Below are 25,215 nucleotides of genomic sequence, written 5' to 3'. Positions count from 1 at the left end.
AAATATTGAAAGTCCCACTAGGAAGGGGCCAAAGGGTTTGATTTCCACAGAAGGTATAGCATAACTCCAGCCTTCTATCTAACTGTGAAATACAGCCCAGTGAATTGGTGCCACTTAGAAATGGAAGTGCAGAAAATATTAACATTTTTTAATTCATCACAACCATTTCACCCAAATTTAGATAGCTAGGTCAAAATTATTTTGTTATTGTTTTCAGATTATTGTACAATTATTTTAATTGCTGTTTCCAAATTGCTACAAAACAGTTCAGGATATGCCTTGGGTTTAATTACTAAGCTTTTTGCTTTCTAACATGTACTTTATGTCAACCATAGCAACCAGGCAGAAGATCTATTGATATAGGTTATCTCCTCTACAAGCTATCAATCAAAAAACTGCATCCGAGCTGTACAGTATATACAGTACAAAATGAGAAACTGAAAGGTCATATACAGCATTTCATACAATTCAAAACACAGCCACTTTGCAGACATCTGATATTTTCACAAAATCAACCAAATTTGTGCAGGTGTTATACTATGTTACTCCATGCATTCCCCATTGAGTTTTATTATCGCGATGGTACAGTATACTGTACATTTTCCACCATACTCTACCTCCAGCATGACCACACATATCTGTTTAACACACTGAATGATGGCATCGGGGGTTCCAGAGATTGTCACTGCACGTTCTGTTGAATTTGGCAACATATCCCCTGCCACCTGAACCTGGGCTCCTGTAGACTGAGAGAGCGAGAAATATCAAATACTGTAAGTCTCTTCCAGTTACCATAAAAGGGAGAAGGCTATGGGAAATGGCAAATGGAATTTGCATGGATCTTAAATTTACTGTCAGAATGTCTTTGTTGACAATCCAGCTATTATAATGGTTTCTATATTTTTTACTATTAAGTTTTACTAAATCATTTAATTAATTTGTTAAATAAACCATGAAAAGTATAATTACATTTTCAATTGCTTTACTTTTGGTCTTGAGCCAGTGAAACCATAAATGACCTGGGAATAGCACATTTCTTTTTACAGTAGTTAGAGCTGGAGTTCCTATCCATGGAAACATGAGATGCAGAGGTAATGCACATACTGTATTGATTAGTCAGAACATTTATAATCTAAATGGCCAAGTAAATTATAACAAGCTATTTGACATTTCCCAAAATGCTAACAACCTTTAGGGATGGTCCATCAGGGTTACCTCTCTGATTTCTTTTATTTTGGATCCTCCTTTTCCAATCAGCGAACCACACTGACTGGCAGGCACTACCAGTCTCAGGGTCACTGGAGGTTTACTGGTGGCAGGGCTGTTACTCATGGAGTTGATTATATCCTGCAAATCAATGAGACCTTTTGGAATGCTTTCTTCATTAAACTAAAAAAACAAATTAGCATCTCCTTCATGTTTAATAGGCAAAACACCTGTTTGTAGCTTTGGGTCTGTATTTATAGTAACTAATAGGTCTCTTGTACATTGTGTGCCATTTGTGGGCAGCTCGATATGTCTAGGTATATAAAAGAGATTTAGACCTGAGCTAATGAGAAAAAAGTGGTACTGTATCTCCAAGCTCAGCAGTCATTTCCCTACACTGTCTTGATAATGACATAAAAGATCTGCAAAACACCTGTAAACCTTTCAGGCATAGCTTCCTGCAGCTCTGAATGCGATGCATAGAATATATGTTCCTTCTTTCTGTGTGGATTACTTTGCATTTTCTTTCAATTCATTTAAATAAAACAAATATTAAACTTATCAAAAAGCATGTTTTGTTCTCTCAAATAAGACATGAGGCAACTATGCACAACCACAAAAGGCTGTCTTATTCAATGATTCTTCCCTGAAAATACAACTTAGTATTTGCTTCTAGCAAACAGAAAGGAAGATATTATGAATTGATGAGCATGTAATTTGTAATGTGTAGGTTGACTGGAGCATACCTATCTATAGAAAATAATAACTATAGAAAAATAACTGTGACCTTTTCAAAACCCAAATAAATAAAGAAATTAGCATACCTCTTCAAATTTGTAAGCAATCATTGCAAAAGCCTTAAATATTGCATCTGTAGGGCCAGTGATGGTTACAATTCTTTCTGGACAATTTCCCTCAGAGATGTTGATGCGTGCCCCACTCTGAAGAAAATCAAATACTTGATAAACACCTCAAGAATACTACTCTTAAATTCTGTCAAAAAATTTACTGACTTAAAATTCCACACCAATCTGGGCAAAATATCAAAACATACTTACCTCCTCACGCATTTTCTTCACAGTTTCACCTTTCTGAAACAAAGAAGCACATTTAGACACTTTAAGTATGGGTTTCTGTTTGAAATTCAAATCACTAAATTATCCACCTCTCACAACTTGTTTTATTTAATCATGCAGATAATTATAATTGTGTTAAGAAATTTAATTGATCTTATTCTATGATCTAACCATGAATGTAAACCTTACATACCTTTCCAATAATGCTTCCAACTTCCTATAATAAAGGAAAAATATATGTTTAGGTATTTCTACAGTAGGTAAATCTATAAAGAGATTTTTTTAAATAAATGCTTAGTTAATTCCTCCAGCTCTTACCAGCCACAAATATTCTATATAACAGGCTAATTATTTACAGCAAGGTTACACCTCTAGTTGTACACAAATAAATAATTCAATTTATCCTTAAAATGGACTAAGAATATAATACTGTATGTTGAAATATTGCACTAGTTAAACAACACTACCTCAGAGAAGTATTTTCTTTAGATCTACAGAATACTCGAGTTGGAATTTTTGCAGTCACTGTATACACAGTATTTTGGGGAACGTTTTTACTTTACATAGTATGACAATACCCTTGGGAAAATGTAGGAAAAAAGTCCAGGAAAATAAAACCTATACAAGCTATAGGAAAGATATTTTATAAGTGGTTAAAATTATAAATTATACAGCCAGATGGACAGACAGGCAAGATATTTTTATATATTAATGTTTGATTTATATATGGTGCCTGTTTATACTGTATGAAATATACCTGTATACAATAGTAATCTACAGTATAGAGTATAATGAATCCTTTACAGTATAGTAGACTGGACCCACAGGGCTCAATGACTTTAAATGGATTCACACAAAGCTAATGGTGATGAATCACAGAGTCATAAAGAGGATGGCATTGAAGGAAAATGCAACAAGGCTCCATGGGAAAACTCCTTGCAATCATTATTATACAGTATTAGTCTCAAGAGTTAATTTTCGAAAACATATCCTTACTTTCCCATGCATCAGCAGACGGATGGTAAGTGTGACATTCAGTCCGCCTTCTGAGACTTTGGATTCCATGTTGGATTTTGAGGTAAGGGAGTGTGGTTACGAGACAGGAGTCCCCCAGGGGCAGGAAGCGTGTGATGTTACTGCAGCCAACCAGTCACCTACAGAGGAAACAGATAAACTCCTTCAAGCTACACAGAACTTCCATGTGCTGTATCTTCCAGTGATGGTGGTACATGTTTCTTCATTCAATAATTATACTGTAATTATAATAATTGCTTACAATTTCAGTATACAGTATAGTGCTTTTCTGGACACTCCACTCAAAGCGCTTCACAGATAATGGGGACTCCCCCCCCACCACCACCAATGCGCAGCATCCACAAGCTTTAAAACTTGAAAACATTTCTCTTACTTTGTATACATCTTTCTGTGGAAAGGATTTTTTGTGAAATAAAATTTGGCACTATTCAGATTTAGAATTATGTCAGTTTTACACTATTTTCTGTAGTAGGGACAGTTGTATTGTATTTCTTGCTATTCGCATGCAGCAGAAATGAGTAGTCAAATGTTGATTATAGCCACTAGATGGAGCAGTTTTTACATTTTTTCAAAATAGTATAGGCAATACTATAACAAAACTATGCCACAAAAACATTTAAAATATCAATGAATTAGCCTAAAATGTACTTACATGCTTAGAATAAGCATGCAGTATATCCACAGATTTAGTCACAAATATTCTGCAGTGCAGATTTATTTGTAGATACATCTGTATTGTATAACTATTGTATTTTAAATAAAATACAGTTCTTCTGAAAAATACCTCAGAATCCAAGATTTACAGTTTTAAGTTAGTAGTATTAAACCTTAAAAACATAAATTCCTCAGTGAAAAATAATCTTATCCTCCACAACTATATAATACTGCTCAGGGATATTTGTACTCTATATACTGTACTATGTTCATTCTGTTTCAAGATCTTTATCCAAATATTATTTTTTCAGAAATTCAGAAAATAAATACAGAATGCTAGGTTTGGAGATGTAGGAAAAAAAATGACAGATACAGTAACTTAAATGACCAATAAATTATACAAAGCACTAGAGAGAAAGACAGTATATTATCAAATTATACTACTTAAATATATTAAATTAATTTTGAATGGTCAGGATATGACTAAATGTTAATAGATTAACCTAAAATAGTTGAATGTTGACAGTGATTGCGTAGTACTGTATGTGAACAAATTAAATGACATAAAATAAATAAAGAAATAAAAGAATTTTCACAATTAGGCTTTCTAGAGTGTCAAGTGAAATGTTCTAGTGAAATGTTTTTTTACTGTTGAAAAAAGTGAAATTAGGTTAATATTTGAAAATCTGAACTAATAAAAGTTTGATAAATTAAAGTGCAATATAAAATGTGGTTATATATTCTAAATACAAAGCTTTATATTAGCATTAAACAAATACACAGTTCATTAAAGTTCACACTTCTGTAAAGTGTAACCTATATAAAATAAAGTTTATGAATATTATTATTAAGAACAATAGTGAAAATGGAAAGGAAGAGAAAACAGGAAACATTTAAATGTGGAGCAAATAAACATCTTTTATTTCTCTGTTTCTATTTTAAAGAACTTTATAATAATGGAAACATATCTCATCAAGCTAAATATTGCATTTCTACAATTAAGTACAGTATTGATGTCAGATTAAATTATTAGGCTAAAATTAACTGGACTATTTCAATTTAAGGTCCTTGCAATTTACTTTTCAATATGCAACTTACTGCACCCCACTGAAACTGAAATGTCTTTTTTCTTCACTTACAGAAACCTCGAAACCAGTACATTTCAATGAATCATTAGCTGCACAAAATGCAGATTTACAGTATAGTGGTCAGATTTCCGTGTAAAGAAACAAATGATTGAGATCAAACTATAAAGAACAGACAAAGAATTCACTTTATTGAACATAAGGTTATGCTGTAGCACACTATAATAACCTAAAGATTGCATACATACAGAATTCTCAGAACATCACATTAATAAATGAACAAATAGAATGTTTGTGTCTTAAAATAACAGATTTTATGAACAGAGACCTCTGCAATATGATGACAAAACAGTTATTTATGATATTGGAATAACAACATAAACAAATATACAGTATGGCATTCATTTAAAGGTACTACATATAGAAAAGGCTGTTCTTCATCACACAAGCAGCTGATGTCCTGGGTAGTAGCACCCCATTGGTTCACATTGGCTCACAATGAAAATAATTTTTGAAGAATTATATGCTATATAAAACAGAACTTATTGACTATTTCCATTAAAACAAATGCACTGAATTGCAATGACTACTATTGTCCTCCAGTACTTACAAAGTAGCTGAATCATCTACTACTGTACATCTAGTCAATGGTGAAGGCAAGCATTAGCATACAATATATTGAGTAGACCATATCAATAATCACTGTGTTTTCTCCTGTAAAAAATAATTATTTACTAAAATAAATGGCATCTGATATAAACTGCAACTGGATTATTTGGAAGGGATTAAGAACATATTGTATTTCTTATTTTGTTAAATGTAGGTACTGTGTTTTAGTCTTTTAGTCAAATAATGACATTTCAGAAATGTGGCATAAAGAGAAAATAGTAAGAGATTTTCTGCAAACCATTAACCAAACAAGGAAGGAAAATAAATCATGATTATTTATGTCCCCCATGGACAGCAGGCAATGTATTTCAAATTACAGCAATTTATGAATACACATTAGAAAGAAACGTTTGTAATGCCAGAATAAATACAAGCAAAATATACAAATTATTGAAATTAAGCTAAACATTTCATCTCTATCTCAATACATGTTGATGCCCTTTAAGTAACATGTTATGGCAAATTAAATCCACAACACATGTATTGGTGTGTCTGTACACAAATGCAGGGATGAGACATACAGTGTGTATTTGTATAGAATGAAGTATGTTCATGTTCTATTTGTTGTTTCGAGACAAAAACTAAAAAGTGTTTAGCAGTATGTACTGTATAGAACAGTGCATTGCACCAGTGTTGCTGTGGAATGAAATGAGCTGTGAGAAGCTCAGGAATCTCAGCAACTGAGATTGTAACTAGAGGCTTATCCCAAACCCCAAGCTGCCAGGGCAAAAGAGTTAGAGGTCTGGGGATGAAATCTGCAGCCAGCTGTCCCATAAAATCTCCCTGAGGAGCGCAGATTGCACAAAACCTCTAATCCTGGGTTAACACCCTCCAGCAGGGCTTGCTGACAGAACTAGTGGTTAGAATTAAAGAATCAACCAGAACACATTGCATTCAGGTATTTGGGTTTATAGCCTTTCTCTATGAGAAGCAGAGATTTTGAATAATGGACGAATGAATAATAATATCCAGTTCTGTAATGAACTCCAAATGGTCAGTCTTCGTTTAAAGGAAGAACGACTGTGTACCTTTAATTTAAATACTGTTGAGTAGTCTGTTGCTACTCATTCTGTCTCCACTGGCCTGCCACAATGGGAAGAAATATACTGTTTATACAGTATGTTCAATTTGTATATGTTAGTAATCATAGCTGAAAACTAAGACAAAAAGTGAGCTACCAGATAACACTTTACATATGTAAAATTGGTTAAAGAAGAAGTTTTCCTGCACTTTTATTTTTTTTCTGGCTTAGTTGGTTAGCTTCACACCTTTGAAACTTTGTTGCATACAATGGCACTTAGAGGACTGCTAACATTTCATTTACACCACCTCCTCTGACACTTTCAAGAGAGACATCATAGCAATGAATCAAACTAAAGCTCTACTGTTAGCTTCTTTGCCTCATGTAAACCTACATTTGCTAATTACTCTGAGCATATGTATTGTCACAAAACTGCTCATATATTTTCCAAATAAATAATAATCTACTACTATATGCTACAGTTTATTCATTATTTTACAGAAGCGTAAGATTAACTTAATGTTCTTAAACATTAAATCTAAATGATGAATACTGATTGTAAGGTCCCTTAAAATATTTTCTTCTTATAAATCTCTTAATCAACAACAGATTATTGACGATTGTGTTATTTATTTAGCATTTAACAAAACATGCTACTGAGATCCTTTGTAAAATGTAAATTCTGTTATGTTTCTGTATTTTATCACCGAGGTAGCTGATAAGGAAACATGCAGTCCAGTATATACAGTATTACATTTTGACAATAATTTTGACAATTTTCATGGCGGTGACTTTGATCATTTTAAAACACCTACAGTATGAATTTGTATTAATTTAATTTTAAATAATGCACAAATTAATATTATTTTTTTTAATATTTTAGAAACACTATTTAATAAACTGGATTAATACTTTAACCACCAATCCCACAAACTCGAATTTTTACAAGGAAAAACATAATAATTCATCCCAGCAGTTATTAAGAGCAGAATTTCTCATGACAATGTCTACATCTGATTTTAAAAGTGGGTCAAACCTTCTGCTAAACAGCTCCTGGCTGCTTCATCTTTGGTAGCTATTGAATTAATCACGCTTTATGCTTGATCGAGCGGCCTTCCCAAAATGTTCTTTTTTTCTCCTTCATCTTGCATTTTATATAGAAAGAACTTGCATTTTGTACAGAATGCACCAAGAAGCTTGTCTTCCAAAAGCAGCATAAAATTTGTCGATTGCTCTTAATTTAGCTTTGTAACAGTGCAAAAGGCATTCACCTTAAAAGCCATCATTCTGTACAAAAAACTTGAAAACAATTGGAAACCACTTTTAAAATTCTAAACCACTTTTAAAAGCACATTTATTCACATATATACAGTACACTGCCATATCTATGCTATAACATTTTTTTTATTAATTTCTCAAATAACCTTCCCAATTAAAGTGATATTCCACTTTGATCACACTGTTATTTGGCATATGCAAATACAACCAATCCATGAAACAAATAACACCGAAATTCTGTTCAACGGTTAAATTAAATCTTCATTTGGTTTTGTTATACAGGAGCGTAACTATATTTGCATCAATAAAGATATCTACCAGGCCTTAAAATGAATTTTATCAACAGTGAGCAAACCACTGACTACAGTCCTGTTCTTATTAAATTAATACAGATCCTCCTTTTTGTGATTAATTTTAAGACCAAGTGAATCTAATTAACCATCAATACAGATAAATCCATATTAAAACCTTCAGTCTGTAAGCATGTCTTTTACTTAAAGTCACTTCCTTCTCCTATATCAGTCTGTGTAACTACAGTACTGTATCTAGTAAATGGTGGTTTCTGTTCTCTATTAATACCTAGTTGTTTGTCACAATGACCCACTCCCCACTCATAAGAAATGAAAAAGAACATTATCAAATATCTTCCACCGTATGTACATGGAACTATATATATTTCTATATAGTATATCTACTGTAAGTGGCAGGGTTATTTAATCTTATTCTTCACTTTTTTAAGGACCCCCATTTGTTGGAAATGGGTGAAAATATAACCCTTCCCATATAACAAATATTTCTAAATATCTTTGCATTCTAATAGGTAGTTTTATGTATTTCAGTTTTCAAATTTTAAACTGTGCTTATTTTTATAAAGACTAAATCTCAAAGTATCATAACAATACCCCATGACTTTTCTACAAAGACGTTTTTGCATCTTTCACATATCTCAGTACTACAGAGGTCAAAGAGTTTTTTGTATAATGATACTCTACATCAGTGGCACAGGGGACACTAGTGGTCTAGAGTCCTGAGTTTGAGTTTTTCCAGAGAATGTTACTGCCTTCCTCCTTGTACTTGGTTGGATAAGGCTCAGCACACACTGCAGCCATCTAAGGATACTGAAAATGGGTGAATGGCTCGTGTTCATATTTACAGGCTACAAAATGCTCACTCCATATTTCTGTAGGAAACAGTGTAACTTGATAACTATGATGAAAGGGAAGGGTTAAAATTCACGATCCATTTCAAATTTTATACTTTAAATATTTAGAACATAATTTGTCAAAAATTAAAAATGATATGTTATAGTTTTATAATAATGTGAATAACATTCTTGTGATATAGATACTGTAGGTGCGTGGCACGGTGCTTAAGGATCTGTGCCTGTGGCTGGAAGGTTGCCAGTTTAAATCCTGCGGCCAGCCGAGGAATCCTACTTTATTGGGCCCCTGAGCAAGGTCCTTAACCCCAGTTGCTCCACGGGCATGGTATAAATGGCTATAAATGACCCTGCGCTCTGACCCCAAGCTTCTCTCTCTCTGCCTGTATGGTATGTCTCATGGAGAGCAAGCTGGGGTATGCAAAAAGACAAATGCCTAATGCAAGAAATTGTATATGGCTAATAAAGTGATCTCATCTTGTATACATTCCCTTTACAGTTAAATGTAACTGTACATCTGAACCACTTCTACTTTAGGGTTTGATCATCCTAGGACTTGAAGTCACACTATGTGGTCCCTCTAGTGCCAGAATTCTTTTTTGTTATACCGCAATTAGAGTAATTAGTGCACAACACACTTCATAAATGTTCATTTTCTTCTCAAGCAAGCACAGTGATTAATTAATAATAATAATTGCTTACACTTATATAGCGTCAGAGGGGAGGAGAGCAGAGTAATGAAGCCAATTCATAGATGGGGATTATTAGGAGGCCATGATTGGTAAGGGCCAATGGGAAATTTGGCCAGGACGCCTGGGTAACACCCCTACTCTTTTCGAGAAACACCCTAGGATTTTTAATGACCACAGAGAGTCAGGACCTCGGTTTTACGTCTCATCCGAAGGACGGCGCCTCTTTACAGTATAGTGTCCCCATCACTATACTGGGGTATTAGGACCCTCATGGACCACAGGGTGGGCGCCCCCTGCTGGCCCCACTAACACCTCTTCCAGCAGAAACCTTAGTTTAAGACAGAACTTTAGTTAACAACAAGATAAAAGTACAGTACCAAGAAAAAAAATTATGAACCCCAAAGATATTTATGGAAATGTCATAGTTTTATCATGATAGCCTTCAAGAATCAAAATCAATCTTTATCTTTCTGAAAATATCCTATTGGATTTATGCTATCTTTCTTGAAACAAAATGATGTATGAAAACACAATGATATGAAAAAGTAATTAAATACTTCGTTTCATTAGCTCAACTAAATGAGGTGTTTAAAATTAGGGACAGTAGATCCTGGGGAATATGGAAGGAGCCCCCCATATACAGATCATAAATGTTGTGAATTTGGTCTTCACCATACAGATGTGTGGAAATAAGTCACACCACAATCAGAGGAAATCTCTGAAGAACTCAGGAAAAGTGTTATTAATGCTCATTAGTCTGGAAAGGGTTACAAAACAATTCACTGTCAGACAGATCTAAATGTGGAAAAAAAGTTCAAGACCATAATCTCTCTACCTATGAGAGGTTGTCCTACGAAGATCTCTCTAAGAACAAATTTGAAAATTATCAAGGAAGTTACAAAGAACCCCAGAGTAACATCCAAGCAACTGCAGGCCGTTCTTGACTAACTTAAGTGTTAATAACTTACTGTACTGTATCTATCATAAAATGACTAAACAAGAATGGTGTTCAGTAGAGGATGTGAAGGACCACAGCTTTCCAAAAAGAACATTGCTGCTCATCTGAAGTTCACTAAAAAGCACATCGATGATCCACAAGACTTCTGGAATGATATTTTCTGGATCTCTGGACAAAAAAGTCAAAGAAAGAAATCTTAGGCCTCACTGAGAAATGTTATGTTTGGTGGAAAAACAGCTTTCAAACAGAAGAACCGCATCCCAGACATCAAGCATGGTGGTGGGACTGTGATATTTGGGGCTGTTTTACTGCCTCATGATCTGGACAGCTTGTCATCATTGATACAACTGTGAATTCTGCATTGTATCAGGCAATTATAGAGCAGAATGTCAGGCCATCTGTCCATGACCTGAAGCCGGACCAAAAGTTGATTTTGCAGCAGAACAATGATCCTTAAACAATGCGTCATTTCTTCATCAGGTTTAGTTTTTAACTATTATTGGTACTTTATTAGAATAACATCTAATAACATTTTAGATTTCGTATATGTGGAATACAGTATATGAAAATCCTTTCACAAACTTTAGGATTATGTGTAAAAGATTGCAGTATTGCACTCACATTTTAAAAAAAGTAGCCAAAGGTCACAGAAACTTTGAGAACTCTGGCTTCTTTGTGCCATGTTCATCTTTGCCATCAATTGAAATTCAATTAGACGACATTTTGGAATTAGATTATACATGAAGTGAAACAATTTTCTGTCTTGTTAATATTGAATGTACAGTATATGAAGTGAGCACGTTCAACATTTTATCTTAATAGTTTCATTATAAAACATTTAATTGATTATTAACAGTCACTTATTATAAAGTGACCGAATGAAAGTTACAGACAGTAATGAAAAAAATATTTTTTTTTTCAATTTTTTTCAAAAATAATAGATACTGTATAAGGAAATAGATATATAAAAAATAAGAAAATAAGAAAAGACTGTTTTAGCACTTTTGGGTTGGGTTCCTTTGTTAAATTAAACTGTCCGATTGTCTCATTGCTGTTTCGGGTGTTATACCACAGAAGAAATTGGGGAAATAAATTATTTCACGACTTCCTGAGCAGACAAAATAAATGTGCTTTTCCTCTTTTGGGAATAGTTCAGTATAAGTTCGTCCTTACAGCAATGAACATCCTAAGGTAACAATTATTAGAAAATAGATATGAAATTCTAATTCTCACATTCTCACATCTCTTATTTATCATAATATTAAAAATAAACTGTCACGATCATGATCCCTCTTCTTAAGGGCACTCCGACCTTTTCGTATTTTAGTTGATTATGTGAACCTGCCCCCTGTTTTGTGTCTTATTATTTAAGCCTGGCGCTTTCCCTATTCCTGGCTCACTACTGGAAGATGGACACCACAGGGTTTGCCTATTCCCTGGGCTCGTGGGAAGCCCAAGGGCAGGCCTTATACCCCGGAGTGCTGACAGTCTGAGCCAGGGGCTCAGAGCACCTGGCCTTGTTACTCCCTTTTAACTCCTTGTTCCTGTTCCAGATCCCATTTTGGATTTTAACCCTGTCTTGTCTTGGATGGATCACCCGGTTTTTGGATTTTGGACTGCACCCCGGATTTCCCATTTTGGACTTGTGGACCATCACTGCCGTCACTGCCGCCACCACCCCCTGTCTGTCAACCCGTCCTAATCCTGCTGTACCTTCCCCTGGTGTCCTTCTCCACTTATTTATACTGTCTGCATAGGGTCCTGAACTACGCTTCACCAGAGCCGATCCAGGTACATGAACCTCTTGACTAAAGGTTTCATTTGTTTGATTCTATAATTCTAAAGTCTGAATGCTTTTTTAGAATTAATGCAACTATAAACAAGAAAAGTACATTCAGGTTGAAATACTGAAATACCTGTGCTCCTTCCATCACCAGCAATTACTTAGGTCTGAACCACAAGGCACCGTGGCCAAGTAATCAGGAACACTTAGAGCTCCCCTTTCACCATAGTGGGGGCATAGTTTTTTTACAACTGTGCTACAGAGGGAAAAGCAGTCTGCTGGCTAATCTCTGCACTGTTGGTTAAATATTATAAGTAAAATGATATTGTTTCTTTTGTAAATAATAAGTCTTTAATTTGTTTTGAAGCCATTCCATTTTAAGTATTAAAGCATAGTCTTTACTGTGCTGGTGAATCGCTAACAATGAATTCATCAACACATTGTTCTTGCCTGACAGATCTCAGGCACAAAGCAAGGGTGGATCTGGTTGGGCCTAGGGGGAAACCAGGTTGTTGCTGTTAATGCTGTTGGTAACCATTAGGCAGTGCTCTTCCCTCTATACCATAATTGTCAGAAAGCTATGCCGCTACTATGGTGAAAGGGGTGCTGCAGGAGATGCTTTTAAACTGAGGTCACTTGGTCATTAAAAATGCCATAGCCATAGCAGTATTCATAAGAGCAGGGCTTCTAATGCTGGTGCCCTGCTTAAAACTATTAAAACTTAAAACTTAAAAACTTAAATATATTCAGGGATTTCTCACTTCTCCAGCTGATGTGCTATGTAGTGGGGCTGTGGTCATACAATGTCTGCCGTTTGTCACCTAGCTAGGTGCTGTAAAATGCTTCGTGATGAAAACCAGAATATGAATTTTGAGTATGATATGAGTTTTTTGTTTTTATCATTATTATAAAAAATGAAGACAACAGAAGTAATCAGAACAAAAGAGACTGTGAGGAAATGACAATGAAGTTTTTAATTTTCTCACAGATATTAAAAACCCAGGGGATTACTTCATGTTTAACAATGTACTTATTGGTGAATCTACTTGTGTTCTTATAACTTATAGACTAATGTTAAAGAGGGGTTAAAGTTCTTATAAATATATTAATAATAGGTATTTGAGAAATTTTTCATCAAGGGGTTTCACGATCCAAAACAATTCATACTGTGTAGAGCTTAAAATTCAAAAGAAATACATTGTGGTTAAACGGGAAAAAGTCAATAATGACTCGTATGGTTTGAAAGAGACCCTCTGATCTTGACTAATTTTTGTTGTATTTTTAGAAACAAATATTCTGAGCCCCAACTAAACTCAATTTTCTGGTGTGACTAATGGCAGTGACTGAAATTGTGTCCACTGAAGTGATTAGTAGGGTGTGGATAATTCATGTTGATTTTTTAAATTATTTTTTGTGTTATGGTGAACCTTGTTTGGCTAGTGGTAACAAATGAACAAGCATTCATTCAATGAATAAAGTTAACCCTTGTAACTCTCTGGAACATGCTTGTGGAGAACACTTGTTTCCCAACAAGAAGTGAAGAGACTTCCAATTAATGTTTTTCGAAAACAGCATGGTCACACATCACAGATGTACTGTATTACAGGGGCAGAGCGGTGGCTCTGTGGCTAAGGTGCCGGTTCAAATCCCACAGCCGGCAGAGGAATCCTACTCCGTTGGGCCCCTGAACAAGGCCCTTAACCCCAACTGCTCCAGGGGTGCTGTACAATGGCTGACCCTGCGCTCTGACCACAGGCTCTCTCCCTATCTGTGTGTCTGTGTGTCTCATGGAGAGCAAGCTGGAGTATGCAAAAAGATAATTCCTAATGCAAGAAATTGTAAAGGGTTAATAAAGTGATGTTATTAAAAAGTGAATACTAGGCAATTGTTAGGATCGCTAACCCCTCCTCTTAAGGGCACTCCAGCCCTTCCTTGTTAAGCCCCATTGTCTGCACTTGGTCCCTAATCCCGCTCCCCCTTAAAAGCTAGACGTGGACCTTACTCCTGCGTCTGGCTCCGTTATGCTTTTAACTTTCTGTTCCTAGTTCCTGGTTCCCCTTGCCGGTTCCGACCCGGTTCCTGTTCCCCCCCTCTGGATGGATTGCCTGGCTATGGACTTCAGCGCTTGTTTCTGATTTCCTGTTTGGATTTCCTACATGGATTGTTCGCCTGGATTCACTTCCCCTGGACACCTGCACTGCATGGACACGCCCCCCGTCTCCAGACCCTTTTCCTGCATGACCATTTTTCCCCTTGTGTCTTCACTATTCTGGATCGTGTCGTCCGCATAGGGCCCGGAAAGAACTGTTCGTGACAGCAATAGGAAATTAATTAAGATGATCTGTTTAAGATGAAACCTTTGGCGATACAGTATTCCATGATGTAGTAGTTGCAGTGGGAATATGATTCAAGGAACATGTGGCAGATTTCTTTTTAGTGATCCTTTCAGATAACTTCAAAGGGGATGAAGAAATATGTACAAAGTGAAGTGCATTACAAATCACAGGGGTACATACAGTAAGTTATTGTCAGAGGTTGAATCACAAAATAAAAGCTAAAGATGTTCTTAATTTTTAAACTGAAAAAGCTCAGAACACAAGCTCATTGCACAGGACTTCAGAAACAAGAAGAACATAGTGCTGTTCATAACTGGATTTCAGAGATAATGAATTGTAGAAAAAGATTGACAAGATTATTTTTCCCTTCTTCAGTCACAGTAGCTTCAACCAAAATAAAACCTTGTGAAAGACAGTGTTGCATGAAGGCAAACAGACAGACTAGTGTCCTTAGTGTCCCTTTTTTTACCAAATGTAAAACAATATGTGTATATGAGTGATGTAATGTGAATATGACACTTCACTGGTTTGTTTCAGATACTGTATTAGCCATTGAAAATGCCACAGGGAGGAATTGTGAAACATACAGGTAATTGAGTCCTCAAGTCTAGTTGGATGAGGGTCACTGACAGAAGAATTTAAAATGGATTGAGAAAGCAGATCTGAACTAATAGATTTGATGCTGCAAAACTTCATAGTACTGTATGTTTAGGTTTGTTAGTGCTTCTCAAACATTGATATCAAAATAAATGGCTAACTGAGGATTTTGTAGCTAAAAGATATTTAATATAAACCTGAATATATTCCTTTTAGTAATATTTTCTATGTAATATATCATAAATTAACTTACTTTCCAATGTTCAATTGTCATAGTACATCCAATTGTTATAGTACACTGACTGTAATAACATTGCAAGACAAAACGAGTTTTTCAGTATGTAATGAAAACAGTGATCTTGACATTGATATTTGTGTAATTCTACATCTCTGCAAAGCAGAATGTCTTCCAGTGTTTGTTTTTTGTTTTTTTATCAATACGTTGTTTTTATTCACTACTTCTGAACTGTTTCAATTAACAACTAATAATTAATGTGCCAATTTTATTATTAAGGAATGGGAAAGGCTAAAGGGTTTGCATGCTGTTGAGGAGGAGGAATAGCATAGTAGATCCTTTTGCTCTCTGATGTTCCCATGTTTGATAAAAACTATTACATTTTAATCTTAATTACATTTTAAAATTGTATAGTACCAAACCACAACCAGATGTACGTAGTATTGCTGTGTCTTTTTCTGAGCTGGTTAATGCCTCATGAAATGCAATACAGAGGAAGGAACTCTTGAACTACACATTTTCTCCTTGGGATTTTACCCAAAGCCTGAATGAAAAATGGCCAAATGTAGTTTTTCATATAATATATATATTTTAGTTTGAAAAGAAAATGATTTGGCAGTGGGGCAGAGACAGGGAAGGGCTTTGATTTATCGTATTAAACAGATCACTAGCCCTGTCACTGAATCAAGAGGCCATGGATAATGAAAAGCGACAGTGTTTATTAGAGACACAGTGGCTCGTAGAAGATTTCAGGACAAATTACATCCTCAGGCCATGTGCCTTTTTTCCAATTTTACAAATAAATGTATTATAAATTATAATAGCAAAATTAGTAAATAATGGATCAAAGGAGCAAAGGCAAAGGATGAACACTTGTTACAGTAAAAGATTAAAGTGCATTCTAAGATAGTGTTTGAACTGCCATGCTCTTCTTCATAGACTTGTAACATTAAACCAGAGTAAACTGACAAACATGAAAGCATGAATTCAGATTGACTTGTCTGAATCTGAGAGTATTCATTATTTTGTTCTTTCTTAAAATTCGGAGGTGTGAATTTTCATTCTGACAGATTAATTTGCAATACATGAGTACAGTAATCATTTAAAATGTAAAAATATTAATAGTACGATAATAATCCTTTAGGATAACTAATCATGTACTGTACAGTATATTGTCCATAAAGTGTAACTTGATAATTAGATAATGACAAAAAATGTTAATCTTTAACTTTTTAATGACCAACATTTCTCTTTTTCATAATAATACAGTAGCCGGAAACATCTTCAAAAAACAGATATTGTCATTATAATTTTTTTATGTAGAAGTTTGGTGTTGATACCTAAGCCACAAGAGATCATTAAATGACATCCATTTGATCTTAGATATTTATGGCTGAGTGAGTACTATACATTTGTATGCGAACAACTGAGGGAGAAACAGCTCTAGTTTAAGCAACATATGCTAAAATGTATTGATGTGAATGGCTTCCTGCTTGTTGCATAAATCCATAATGAATTTTGGCTTTCATTTACAGTATTGTGCTACCAGAGCAATTCCTGGAAATACTGGATATCACAATAAATATTTGTAATGTCTTCTATATTACTGTTATTACAAACCATTGCAAGTCATTTACAACAGGTACTGTATTCTTGAAGTTGAATTATAACTGAATTTTTTTCTCTTTTCCTGTGATGCCATAAAGATGTAAAATAGCCAGCCTGAAATGTTCTTTTAGAAGAAACTGAAGTTATGACCTATTTGCAACAATATTAATTAGAAATAAAATTGAAGCCACACTGTATGTACAGTATACAGTATATTGTTTTAAAAAAATGGCAGAAAACAACTTTTAGAAACAAATGTGTTTTTCCTCAATATGCATCATGCACTTCTCATTTTTCCTGTACAAAAGAAAATCATTACAGTGCATTCTCTTTTTTGGATTTTCAGACCTACTGTACAGTAGATGTGAAATTTTCAAGTGTGCTATGTTTTTCGAATGTCCTTCTTTTATAAGGGCTCACTGCATTTTAAGAATAAAACTATAAATCTTTAGTATTCAAGAAATTAAAGGAATTCCATTTCAACTTCAGTCACCCATTTTCATAAGTCTTTGTTAGTAAGTGCTGAAAGCAAGCCTTGCTTCATCCATCCTAAAAGGGAGGGCAGGCGTCTTTTGACTCACGTGTCGACAGCTGACATTGCCAGCCATTACTGTCATCCACTTCCTCCTAGGCATGCGCCAGGTCAGGTAAGAGGAATGCAGAACGGCAAGAGAGACAGCATTCTCCTCCAGCAGTGTGTGCTCTTTCAGCATTACTTAACCTGATCTGTGTGAGGACTTCTTTCTTGTGCAAAGAGTTTTTTCCCCATATACCAACTGTATTTGACAAAGACAGCAGGCCCTGTCCCCGACTTAGATCATTCCATTTCTGTTAAGCACACTTGCCCTATGAATGTTCTAATTAAAATGAAAATTCAGGCTAAATTTCCTGAGGTGCCAGCATTTCTGAGATTTCTGATCAATTTGCATGGTTTCAGAAATGCACTAAGGATTTTGTAGACTGCCATTATATTGTTAAGCTCTTATTTGTGTTGAGTGAAATAAACACCAATGCAAAGCATGAGAATAAAGAGGAATACAGAGCTTCCACGGGATATTTGCATGACATGGAAAATGTTAGTAACTATATATTTTTCTGATAAATCATTTTAGATTACACAACATAAAAATGACTGCACTACATATCTAAATTTAGATTGTGAAAGCTTTTAGTGATTTAAATCTCTAATAAAAAGGGTAACCACCATTACTGTGGCATTGTCTACTTCTACATTATTTGTCAAGTATTTTCCATTCTTTTCCTGCAGCCCTGTCATCTTTTATTTTGATTTACTTTTGCCATATAAAAAAAAGTAATGTTAACTGACTTAATTCTTCAGGTATTACTGTAAATATTGGTGAGATTATAAGTGTCTTTCACTTAGAATAATTAGTCAAATGTGATCAGTTACAAACTTACTTCACTCCCAGCAGGAGAAATAATGGAGAACAATGTTGATATGTAAGCTAAGGTATGAAAATAAAAGGTTGCTTTAATAACATTATATCCTTTTTATTTACTGATTCAAAGTGGTTGTCATACCAGAATGGCCACTACTGGGTCAGGTAGACCTTAAGTTAGCTTTGTGGTCTCATGCACACTGATAGTATCAGCTTATTGGATAAACTAGATGGAGCAAATTTTAGGCAGTATAATCACAGGATTTCTATTTTTACAGTATGTCAACTTATTCATGACATTCTTTATTTCATGTGACAGTGAGGTGATTACCGGATGATCACACCCTTCCAATAACATATTCTACCACAGGACATTTCTTGTTTATTTACTGGTATAAGTCCCAAACAAATAATGATCGCTTTCAGAGGCCTGGAATACAACTGGATCCAAGGAGCAACTTGCGGTATAGACGTTTTGTAGGGCATTACAACTATGGAGAACAATTTTTAGTAAAACCAAACTAGACTTTAAAGAAAGAGATAAATCTTCAGTGAACAACTTAGTTTTGTTATATTTTCAATACTGTTTTATATCTGCGGAAATATATCTTCCCATAAAAATGGAGGCCTTTAAAAATAGCCCTAGGAACAGAAAGAAATATAATCTGAGTCAATCCTTAATCATCTGTTCTCTCTAATCCTTCCATCCAAAGACTCATTATTACATTTTAATATTGCCTATCCACAAACATCTGCAGTAAGCCAGATCTGTTGTGGGAATGTACTGTGAAATACAACATGAGTAGACATTAATAAAGCATTGGCATTAAAAGAAATATTATCTTTATGCAGACCTGGACCATTACATATTTTGTATTCAAATATATTTGAATTTAGAATAGTTCCCCCTTATACAACCCCCCAAAGAAATGACTGGTACTTTTGGAGACTTTAAGCTTTTAACAGATCACAGCATGTACCTTAAAGCAAAAACCCAGGGGAGAGATTCACTTGTATATATTTCCTAATTGTCATTAGTGTTATGTTTTTTTCTCTCAAGTAGAAATAGATAATGCTGCGAAACCGAAACTAAACAACTATTTAAATCGAATTTTAAACATGCAACATTGCCTTGTTTAATGGAGTTCATTATGATACAACAGGAAAACATATTAAAAGAAAGACAAACCCCTTCTTTCAAGTTGCATACTGTATGCAGCCTAAGCTTCATTGCATTAAGTAAAAAATAAAACCATTACTGCACATTTTATTCAGAGGAAAATATTAATAGTGAGAAAGTAAAGAAGAATAAGTTTTGCATTATTGTGCATTTGTCACTGAAAAAGCTTCAGAAATTACTCAATTGTTCTGACACTCAACTGTAACAGTGAAAATGTAGGTAGGTCCCTTTTCAGGCCATAAAGGTCCAAGGGGAATGGGGGGCAAGGGCCACCATTTTTCTTGACCATTCAACACTGGAAGTGGAGGTGATGTAGTCAGCATCACATTCCTGCCAGCCTTTTACCCCCAGAAGAATTAACCCCCAGTCCTCATTTGGAAAGCAGGCTGAGTGGACCGCTGAGTGGAGATGTCTGGAAGGAATTAAAGCAAGTTACATTGCTTGCCCCTACCTGGGATTGAACCCAGGCCCTTCCAGTCAGGAGCTAGATACCCTTTCCACCTGAGCTACAATGGTTCCAACATTGACAGTACAAACTAAAATTAAATTTTAAAAAACCCTGTCACAAAATAGTCAATTATAAACACAAAGCTTAGTACTTGATTATTGATAATAGTTGATTATAACTGATCATTAGTTGACATTATGCAGAAGGAAGATTTCAATTCGGTTGTGTCTGCGCTGTCTTGCTGTTTTGTAGAAAGAAAAAATTGTCACTGTGTGATGGTGATGCAAGTATCATGTTGTGGACTTCTTTAACTTCAAGGCTCTCACAGATAATGGCATTCTTTTTACAGAATACCCATCTTTGTTGATTGGTACTACAGTACAATATAGAGAACAGTGAACAATACAGTAAGTGCATTCACTTGCTGTATGAATACATGGAGAAGCTTTCTGAATACATGTTTTATCTTGCAATTTAACATTTTTACATTTATGTCCTTAAGTCAGTAATGGTGTAACACTATGAAAGATTAAAATAATTAACTATTTCAGTTATTCTTCAAACTGTTTTTCTTTTCAAAATAACATCTCTTGATTTGTACAATGTCACTTCTAATTCAAGAACTACATTATAAGATAAAAGACTAAGCTTCTGCTATTGTTTTCTGCTTAAAAGGCATGTATGATTAATCAGAATTAAAACCTTTGTTTTATATGGTGAAGACAGATTTGCTAGTATCATATCAAATGCCTGTGCTCAAAAGAGTGTTAATTATTCAGATCTAATTCTAATTAATGTTTCTAAAATCAATCCATTTTCTAATAGCTTTATCCAAAACAGAGTCAAGGGGAAGTTACAACCTATCCTAGCAAGCAACAGGTCCAAGGCAGGATACACCCTGGATAAGACACCAGTCCATCACAGGGCACACACAGACATCACTCACACCAGGGCAGAGGGGAAGTTTCCCTGAAGCCATGAAATATTCCATGCAGGTTTATAATTGAACCAAGAGCCATAGCTTTGCAAGGCAACAATGCTAACCACTACACCACTGTGCTGCACCATATCTCTAAAAGTACATTTTTAAACATTTTAAATGGTGTCTGTTTGTTTTATAGCACAAAATCATGCAGTACAATTATGAAGGTCTGAGATACAGTATTCCAAGACTTCAACTAATAAAACAGATCAAAGCAGCAACTTGCAGAGAAAACCTTGAAGCAGAGTGAGTTAGACGTAAGACCACAGATGGCAGGGAATGTTATTTACATTTTAAACAGTGAGCATAATTATTTGAATATTATTACTCCTAACAAAATATTGAATCTTGATCACATGGAAACACCAGGTGCTCAGTTTCAAATTAGAGTTGAGTTCACATTCTCAGAACAAGTTGATTAAAAATAGCTACTCCAGCACTACTGTACATTTAATGACAATAATTAAAAAAACAACATGCTACATCTGAAAAATGAAGATTGCCAAGTTACAATATTCACAAGCCTGTGACAAAACTCGCCAGAAGAGTGAAATCTACTGTTTATACAATCAGCAGATTAATCCCATAAATCAGGAAGCTACATCTGTTAGGTACAGGCATGTCCTGGAAGATAGAAGGTTAACACACCAGCTTTGGACTGTTATATCATCTTTTCAGACTATAATGTCTATAGCACAAGACTTTCAATTAATAAATTGTTTGTGCATTATAGAAATAAATTCACCACTTTCTTCTGAGGGACAAAGAAAATCTTTGCAGCAGGAAGAGTAGTGAAATGTTTTATTCAACTGATAAAACATACTGTACTGTATGTGGAGCCTTTGTAGTGAGCATTAAGCTGACTATTGTATTGTTCAAGCCAACAAGCTTAGGCAGTGTGATGTAGACAAGAATCTTCTTTAATGCAAGAAAGTCTCAGTGCAGAATAATTTTAACATTCAGGTGGCTAGCTGCGTCAGCATGCCTAGGTTGCAAAGGAACAAGTAATAGGTTTATTCCATGCTGAAAACAGCCCTCACACCTGAAGAAGGCTCCACGGTCGAAACGTGGTGTTTTCTTTCTTCTCTTTTCAGCATGGAATAATTGTAACATTGACAGCCTGGAAATATTTATTTCCAACAGAACAACACTTGACCATACAATACTACAATACAATGACACATTTTCAAGAAGACTTTACACTTCTTTTTGTGCCCAGCTCTTTCTCCTAACATGAATACAATAGAGCATCTAAGAGACTGAAGCACCAATCCCATTAACAGTCAACAGCAGAAAACCATGATTGTCTGATAAGGTTTATGCCCCGGAGGTTGTATCCAATACTAACTTTGTTTTTTGTTCATTTTGGCAATATATCAAGTTTCATACTGAAAACCTATGATGATTCCTTGATCCGTGTTTTCATCTTTGATTTTGTTTCTTAACCTAGCAGATTTAATCATTTGTAGAATGTTTTACATCGTAATAGCATGTCAAAAAAGTCACACACCCAGATTAATACAGCGTTACAGTATTTGATCATAAGAAAATGCCTTCAGGAGGTTACAGATGCAATGTGGCACTTCAAGGGATAACTGGAGACGTCACGGACCTAGGACATGTGGGTTCCCACAGCGCTAATATATCGAGAGTCACTTAAGCTCTTGCCATACAGAGTTAAGCATTTTATCACAACGCTTGATTTCATTAAGGGTAATTAGCATATAATTAGTTTTGATGAAGGTCATAGAAAAATGTAAATGAAAAATAAAATGTCACCTAGCATTTACAGTATGTAACTACTGTAGAATAAGAAGGTAATTGCATTTGTGATGTAATCCATATTTTACATGTTTTAAGCACTAAAGATACTGAGAGAAACTACAAGGTGGATTAACCATTAAAAAAAACACATTTACATTTATATTACAACTTCATTTCAGACAAGATACCAGGTTTCAATTATCTGGGGGTAAATATGGTATTATATCTGTTATTACCTTGATTTCCTATTTCATGACGTGGAGGAGAAAAAAGGTGATTTAAGATGCATTGTACAGTATATTTTGCTAAATTCTATTGTACAGTTTATGCATAGTGATACGCGATTTTACTCATCACACCTCACTTGTTTCAAACAGTAAAAACTGCAATTGTCTTAATCATACTGTATCTTCGGCTGAAAACCAAAAAGGTTTTTTGTTCTACATTTTGGTAAGCTACTGTAAGAATATATTTGTCTTTTCAACTTTCCACTGTAAGCAGTTTCACCTGAATATCAGCTAAGATAGAAAGTCTGCTGCTGTCATGCCACAGTGAGACTGCAGTTTAATTTCAACTATAATGCCATGAACTCCAATTTTATCTCAAATTAATTTTTATTTTTTGGATTGCAGTAATGGCCTTTCATTAAATACATTAGTGAACTAGTAAACTGGTACTTTCATCAGAAATATCCCATGATGCTACCACTTTTTAAAAATAGGTTTAGCTGCCAGGAAAGGTGACAAAGAAAAATCTGAGCATGTGATCATGACTGGAGTATCATTTTCTTCAACTGAATATTAATTTGCATGTAATGGGGTCAAACCAAAGTCTTAGTTTGGCAGAAGGGGGTATTGTGCTATTTTCCATTAAAATAATGTCCATCTACTTTTTGAAGATTAAAAACACCAATCAGCACAGGAATCAGAGAATATAAGAGTTGTGCTAAGCTTAGTTTCCAGTTGAATTACAGTATTTAAATAAATGCCCTTAATGTTATCCAAATGTTGAAACATTTCTAGCTAGAGCCTATCAAATTAAAATCAAATCAAGTATCAAATTAAAAGAGCCTGAACAAAACAACCAAATGCATTTTAGCAACAAATTTGAGCAGTTACAGTATATTGAACAGAAGACTAGATAAAACTAGATAAACTTTATATGGAGCTTGAGATTCTTATCGATCTTACTGTATTTATCTACACAAAGTCTATTCTTTGCAAAAATAAAAATAAAAATTAGAAACTGCCCTTTTTACCTTTTACACCTAGAACTTCAAAACCTAGTTTTTATATACAACCTGACATCACATGGTAGTCCTGTACCAGCCTTAACAGAAACAACACACATAATCTCATCACAACTTCACAACTCCTTGTGCTTTTTCTTGTTAAGTGTTTTCACAGAGAGCTTTGTTGTAAACCAGAGAAGGAGAACACATATTTTCACTATAACGGCTTACTGTATCTGAAGCAGTCTTAAATGGGGGTTGCTGATGCACAGTATATCGATAATATCTTGGTCAATTCCACCAATGAGTGCTATTATTTATTTATCCTTTTTTCCAGGCCATAATTAGTGAGAGGTATAGGGCTATATATACAGTACAGTATGTATAGTAAGAAATGGTGTTCAGTCTGTTGGATTTTTCTACAGCCCTTAATACATATAACGTTGGATGGTAGAAGAACATGATTGTCCATGTTTTTAAACAACCTTTTCATTCTGGTTGCACAACTTGACTCTGCAAAAACTGATTCAAACTTACGAGCAATACATCAGCAATAACAAGAGTGCTGTTTGCACTAGTGATTAGTAATGTTTATTAGTTGTTCAATTTAAGAATATTTGTTAATGTAAGTGTTATCATTTTCCCATTTTTTAAAAAATATTGATGAGTTTCCTAAAAGTTGATTATTACAGTATCAGAGTTTTATTCATCTAATCAATATATGTAAATACTGTAGCTACAAAAAGTAAACATGCGCAAAGATGAGCATAAGAGATATGTAGCTGATTAAGCAAAAACCCCAATGGTAAAGCGGGTTA

The 25,215-nt window shown here is 34.7% G+C and overlaps 1 protein-coding gene across 19 annotated transcripts in view; it reads right to left on the bottom strand.

The window, feature by feature from the left end:
• Nucleotides 1-25,215, bottom strand: part of pcbp3 (poly(rC) binding protein 3) — an 86,357-nt gene that overhangs the window by 18,293 nt on the left and 42,849 nt on the right. For all 19 annotated transcript variants that reach the window (XM_015359299.2, XM_015359305.2, XM_015359300.2 and 16 more), the window contains 6 exons: nucleotides 3,279-3,436; nucleotides 2,476-2,499; nucleotides 2,265-2,297; nucleotides 2,031-2,147; nucleotides 1,216-1,347; nucleotides 618-746 (listed from right to left, as the gene is read on the bottom strand). In XM_015359299.2, the coding sequence (XP_015214785.1) occupies nucleotides 618-746; nucleotides 1,216-1,347; nucleotides 2,031-2,147; nucleotides 2,265-2,297; nucleotides 2,476-2,499; nucleotides 3,279-3,347 (504 nt within the window). In that variant the 5' untranslated portion in view covers nucleotides 3,348-3,436. The remainder of the gene's footprint in view (nucleotides 1-617; nucleotides 747-1,215; nucleotides 1,348-2,030; nucleotides 2,148-2,264; nucleotides 2,298-2,475; nucleotides 2,500-3,278; nucleotides 3,437-25,215) is intronic.

Source organism: Lepisosteus oculatus, chromosome 12, assembly GCF_040954835.1.
Source record: "Lepisosteus oculatus isolate fLepOcu1 chromosome 12, fLepOcu1.hap2, whole genome shotgun sequence".
Lineage (NCBI taxonomy): Eukaryota > Metazoa > Chordata > Actinopteri > Semionotiformes > Lepisosteidae > Lepisosteus > Lepisosteus oculatus.
Note: the sequence above shows the minus strand (reverse complement) of the source record. Positions and strands in the feature narration are given on the sequence as shown.